The 7067-nt window shown below is 41.1% G+C and overlaps 1 protein-coding gene across 1 annotated transcript in view; it reads right to left on the reverse strand.

Annotated features, from left to right (window-relative positions):
• gjd1a (gap junction protein delta 1a) overlaps positions 1–7067 on the reverse strand; it is an 11502-nt gene extending 4435 nt beyond the window's left edge. The window contains exon 1 of the mRNA XM_027178029.2: positions 6247–7067. Coding sequence (XP_027033830.1) covers positions 6247–6317 — 71 coding nt within the window. The 5' untranslated portion in view covers positions 6318–7067. The remainder of the gene's footprint in view (positions 1–6246) is intronic.

Raw genomic sequence — 7067 nt, forward strand, 5'->3', positions numbered from 1 at the left:
GGAGAGAGAGAGAGAGAGAGAGAGAGAGAGAGAGAGAGAGAGAGAGAGAGAGAGAGAGAGATGATTATTGGATTACTAGCTCAGTAAGGAAGGAGAGAGAGAGAGAGAGAGAGAGAGAGAGAGAGAGAGAGAGAGAGAGAGAGAGAGAAAATGACAGATACCCAAGGCAGAGACAGACGGAAGTGGATCTATAGAGGGACGAGGGAGAGACAGATGGCAAAATGTACTGTGAACTGTGAAGAGATAGAGAGCGACAGTGTGTAAAAGCGTGTGTGTTTGTGTGTGTTTGTGTGTGTTTGTGTGTGTTCGTGTGTGTGTTTGTGTGTGTGTTTGTGTGTGTGTTTGTGTGTGTGTTTGTGTGTGTTTGTGTGTGCGTTAAATTAACATTCCTCCAGTATGGTATATATGACACACAGGGTCACTGCAGGACCAGCTCTAACACCTGGTACTACTGTGTGTGTGTGTGTGTGTGTGTGTGTGTGTGTGTGTGTGTGTGTGTGTGTGTGTGTGTGTGTGTGTGTGTGTGTGTGTGTTGTTTCCATATGTTATGGTTGGCTATATGCTGTGTTTTATATTTAAGATTGACACAGAACCCAATGTACTCATCAAAACCAAGCTTACATCAGAGGAATGGCTGGTTAACTAACTAACTAACTAACTAACTAACTAACTAACTAACTAACTAATAACTCATTGACTGATTGATTGACAGACAGACTGACTGACTGACTGATTGACCGACTGACTGACAGACTAACTGACTGACAGACTAACTGACTGATTGACAGACTGACTGACTAACTGATTGACTGACTGATTGACAGACTGACTGACTGACTGATTGACCGACTGACTGACAGACTAACTGACTGATTGACAGACTGACTGACTAACTGATTGACAGACTGATTGACAGACTAACTGACTGATTGACAGACTGACTGATTGACAGACTAACTGACTGACTGACTGACTGATAGACTGACTAATTGACTGACTGATTGACAGACTGACTGACTAACTGATTGACAGACTGATTGACAGACTAACTGACTGATTGACAGACTGACTGATTGACAGACTAACTGACTGACTGACTGACTGATAGACTGACTAATTGACTGACTGATTGACAGACTGACTGACTAACTGATAGACAGACAGATTGACAGACTGCCACATCTGTTATTTCACAGCTGAATCGTGTGAATGATAAAAATCTCTCTATGAAATCTTTCATAGCAAATGTACATATTTCCATATTTAGCAGCTTTAACCCCGCCCCTTATCTCTCTCACTCCTCACTCTCACTACACACACCCTGTGTCCTTCATGAACAGTAGAACACAGTGTTTTGTTCTCATTACTCTTGTGTGTGTGTGTGTGTGTGTGTGTGTGTGTGTGTGTGTGTGTGTGTGTGTGTGTGTGTGTGTGTGTGTGTGTGTGTGTGTGTGTGTGTGCGTGTGCAACTTATAAATATTTAATGAATTTTGTTAAATACATTTCCTTATTTTACAGTAAATATGAAAGATTCTGTGTTTAATATATATAATAATATAATTGAATATCCCAAAGACATATAAGCTATACTACACACACACACACACACACACACACACACACACACACACACACACACACACACACAGAGTTTTTCTCCATCACTCGGTCACAATGTTCCAAACTGAAGCAGGTCCCTCGGTATGCAACATTTACACACTACCTGAATAAAACGTGTCCCATTTGGAAAACAGCTTCCTCCTGAGGATCCCAAATGTTGGCCACGTTTCTGTGTGTGTGTGTGTGTGTGTGTGTGTGTGTGTGTGTGTGTGTGTGTGTGTGTGTGTGTGTGTGTGTGTACGTGCTATGACACAGATTATCTGTTCTGTACCTAGATCTAGTTTTTAAAATAAAGTTAGAGTCTATCTCTTTCTTCCCATCTCTTGGGTAGCTGTCTCTGTACGGTAGCTGCCCCCGCACTCTGACCCCAACTTCCCATAACAGTGTTATAGCATGTGTAGTACATGTACCTGTGAGCGAGCTGTTGTTATAGTAACCATAACATATTAGAACAAGGACACTAATATAAACCGGAGGAGTGTAACACATCGACACCTGACGACCAATCAGAATCTAGTGCTGCGGTGAAGTAACATGACGCATATTTATTATATCAAGTATGTGCGTGTGTGTGTGTGTGTGTGTGTGTGTGTGTGTGTGTGTGTGTGTGTGTGTGTGTGTGTCTATGTGTGTGAGGATTCTGAATGACACACGGACATTCGATGTTACTAAAATTGCTTCACCCTGCAGGAAAAGCCGATCTAGAATGTGATGTACTGCTTCTGAGTTGCTGTGGGAATAAAACCATGCGTCATTTTTGCCCTGTGTGTGTGCGTGCGCGTGTGTATGTGTGTGTGTGTGTGTGTTTGTGTGTGTGTGTGTGTGAACAGGAGTCTGTGTATATGTGTGTTATGGGGTATTAAACTAATGTGCAAAAAAATTAACACACTAATGGCATAGCTATTAAGCTATCTCCTTCTAAATAAATGGCATAATAAATCACATACAACACACACACCCACACCCACACACACAAACACACACACATTCACACACATACACAAACACACAAACACACACACAAGAACACAGAGGGACCTGTATCGATTACACTGTTGTGTCGACTCAAAACCACAACAGCAGGCATATATTGACTACTAAACACACACACACACACACACACACACACACACACACACACACACACACACACACACACACACACACACACACACACACACACAGCTCTCTATTACACTCAAAGAGAAATCTCTTTAAAATGCATTCAATTTCAATGATCGGAAAGATTTACTGTCAAGTTGCTTGTTGTTAAATATTGATATATGAGCAGCTAGTGAATATTAATGAGCAGGTAGTGAATATTAATGAGCAGGTAGTGAATATTAATGAGTAGGTAGTGAATATTAATGAGCAGGTAGTGAATATTAATGTGTACATTGCAAATTTAATGCAACTGTTGAAAGATTGTTCCAACATTGCTGTATTTGACACTGTACTATCGTTATGAGGAGGAGACACACACACACACACACACACACACACACACACACACACACACACACACACACACACTGAAAGAGTAGAAGCTGTTTGTGTGTGTATGTGTATGCGGAGGCTGTTGAACGATATCCAGCTTTGATTCATCAGATTCAGGATTTATTCATTCTGCCACTCTGACTCACTCACTCTTGACTCAGGTACTTGATCTAACCTCGGAGAGGAATTCCGAGATTAAATCAAACACACACACACACACACACACACACACACACACACACACACACACTGAAATAAGACATTCCTCTGAGCCTGAAAGGCAAGAAAATACACCTTCTTACAGATTTCGGAATGTTTAGCGTTCGAAGCTAAACTGGAGGCGATAAGCTGCAATTTTTTTTTTTTTGTTGTTGTTGACATTGTCAATCAATTAGGACAAAAGAGACTCCGCCCTATCGAAGGAGAAATGGTTAGCATGTGTTTCTGGTAGCCGACACACTGCAGTAGATCGAAGCTAATTATAAACGTCATTTTTATCATTTTCAGCTCTGTGAGCTTTGCCTTTTATGGAGTTTTGTGGGTGTGGCTAAATGCAAATCAGCTGTAAAGGAGGAATGATTAGCGTCTATTACTTTAAGCTCAGCTCAAGCTCAGTAATGACACGATGAAGATTAATAAACATCCTGCTTCTGTCCTGTACACTGTGAGACGATACACTGGTGTGACTCCCTGCAGTCGTGTTTAGTTTATTAGTCCTGCGTTATTTCGTTAGCCTTGTGTCTCCGTCTCAGGTCTGTGCTGCTGCATGTCTCCAGGATTATTACAGCATCATTACCATGTCATTACCTGCTCATTAGAATACACTGCTTGGTAGAAAATAGCATTAAAGTTAAAAGCAGATAAGATTTAATCACTGTCTCTCTCTCTCACACACACACACACACACACACACACACACACACACACACACACAGCAGTCATGGAGTAAGAACAGAATTATGTTGTGCTGTACATCTGTATGACAAAACACACACATACCATAACTCCAGAATTATTGGCACACTTCTTGCTCTAGTGTATATCTACCTATTGATCACTGTGAAGCAAAATGTGGACCAAGTGTAGCTGAATACATCTATAATGCAAAAAATTGTGTGTGTAACTCTATCTATCTATCTATCTATCTATCTATCTATCTATCTATCTATCTATCTATCTATCTATCTATCTATCTATCTATCTATCTATCTATCTATCTATCTATCTCCCTTTTTCTTTGTGCTTCAGTTTCTTTCAATCTATTGATTCCTTAAAGTAACTAGCAGGTCCATGATGGGAGGAGGTGGTGAGAAATAAGAGAGAGCTAGAACAATGCGCACACACACACACACACACACACACACACACACACACACACACACACACACACACACACACACACACACACACACTTGTGTGTCATCATTTTTTGTTGTATAGATTCAGCATTCGATATGCAAAGCAAACAGAACAGGCAAAGCACTGCAAACCCCCAACACCACTGCATTCATCCATCATCTGTGTCCACACACACACACACACACACACACACGCACACACAGTGCTATCAGAACATATACGTATACACACCAGCAGCACACAACTGCGTATGAAAAATACACGTCCTTGAACAAAAGGTAAAATCTATACCACGGACACACACACATACTGTACACACACACAGACACACACACACACACACACACACACACACACACACACACACACACACCACTTGCCTATACATTATACATTTAGTCTGTCTGTGTTTGAACAGTCAGATGTAAAGCTGTAACTTCATGTTAAATTAACTTTATTATTTTTTTGGTGTTCAACTTCTTTCGTTTAAGAATTATGGAAGTCAAAAAGGGTCATTCATTCATTTCAGCATGATTCAGAAAATTCCAATTTTGAAAGATTTTTGTGATAAATTTTAATGGAATAATACAATAACTTTCCAAAATAATTAAATGCTACTTATAAAATAATTATTCCATCAGCATCAAGAAGTATTGGACTCTTATGATATGCTGTGGAAAAGCTTTTTTTTGTCGTGGAGGTTTGTTTGTGTGTGTGTGTGTGTGTGTGTGTGTGTGTGTGTGTGTGTGTGTGTGTGTGTGTGTGTGTGTGTGTGTGTGTGTGTGTGTGTGTGCATGTGTGTGTGTTTCTGGAAAGTTGATCAGGACATCCTCATTATGGAGGCCCAAAGAGGTCATCACAAGAAAACATCACATTTTTTATCCGAAATGATGGGAATGTTTTCAGTGTGCTTCTGAGGTAAAAATCTAATTTAAAACAATCACAACAGACTGATTTACCACGACATCAGCGTTAAGATGACCTGTAATATAAATGTTAATGTAAAAAAAAAAACATTGTGAGGTTTTTCTTGTTTGTTTTGGTTTTGTGTTTTTAATTTTAATTTTTTTGTATGTGTTCTATGTACAAATACAACTGTATGTGCTTATACAGAAACAAAGAACAATATTGTGTTATATTACGTTCTAAATACAAACATCAGATGTTTTAGAGTGTTTTTATTTGTTTTATATTTGTGATAAAAAAAATTGTGTGTGTGTGTTTATTGAAATTAGCTAAAAATGTATTTTTTTGTTACTAGCCTATGGTTGTGTTGTTGCTGTTGATTTGTTTTGTTTTTCTTTAAATGACATTTGGAAATTTAAAAAAAATAAAAAACCTTTACAATATCGTACGTCCTTTTTCGAGCCCGGGAACGTGATTGATGTTCATGAAATCTAAAACGGAAGAGAAAGGGCGCTCTGTGGGTAACAAACGTCCTCACAAGGATAGTGATGAAAATACGACAGGTTTGACCTTGTGGGGACATTATTCTGGAAAACTTCTTTTTTTTTTTTTTGTAACTAAAACTGTAGATTTTATTTAAAATTGATGAAAAGGATTAAAAACTGAAAATGAAAAGCTGAAATTTTCTTTTTGCTTAATAAAAGTTAGTCAAAGCTTTGCATGAATGAACCGTGTTCATAAATACATCAACGAAAGGTCCTCAGAAAGATGCGTGTGTGTGTGTGTGTGTGTGTGTGTGTGTGTGTGTGTGTGTGTGTGTGTGTGTGTGTGTGTGTGTGCGTGTGTGTGCGTTTGCGCCCTCACCTCCCGATCATGGTGGAGTGCTGCTGCACCGCAGCCTCCAGCAATCTCTCCAATATTGTCCACTCCCCCATGGTGGCTTTCCGCCCGTCTTTCTCGCTCACGCCCCTGCTGCCTCGTGCCGCCGTGCCGACAGCTGTTCGCTGGGGTCACCGCCTCTGACCTGGGACCGTCTCCGTTAGCAACGACCCCTCGCCCGCCCCTGGTGCCAGCTTTTGAGTGTGTGCAGATGACTTAGCGGTGCTTCTGCAGCAGGAGTGCTGATGATGCTGGAGTCGGACCACCTCTCTCTCACACGCACACACACACACTCACACACACCTTGATTGGTTCTCTATCTTGGTTCTTCCTGTTCTCTCATTGTGTCCATCTTCACACCCCTTTTACACACAGCAGCAGCAGCAGCACTGCACCTATCAGACCTCCATATGCATGCACACACACATACACACAGAGTCACTGCAGCATCCCTGTCTTTATTAGCGACACTGAGCTGAGGCGATGCAGCGCTCTGGATTCCATATCTCTCTCTCTCTCTCTCACACACACACACACACACACACACACACACACACTCACACACACACCGGGATGTGATGGAAGTCGCTGCGTCCGCTATAACAAGGACATGGAAGATCCAAGCTCTCTCTTCTTCTTCTTTTCCTGTCTTTTTCTTCACTTCTTTCTCTCCTCTTCTTCTGTGCAAATGTGTGTGTGCGTGTGTGCGTGGAAGGGGGGCTGATGCTGACACCTTCGTCGTCCTCTTCCTCCTCTCAGCTCCTCCTTTCTCTTTCATCTGCCTGCACGCCCTCTCCCTCTCTCTC

The sequence above is a fragment of the Tachysurus fulvidraco genome, chromosome 26, assembly GCF_022655615.1.
Source record: "Tachysurus fulvidraco isolate hzauxx_2018 chromosome 26, HZAU_PFXX_2.0, whole genome shotgun sequence".
In the NCBI taxonomy this organism is placed as follows: Eukaryota; Metazoa; Chordata; class Actinopteri; order Siluriformes; family Bagridae; genus Tachysurus; species Tachysurus fulvidraco.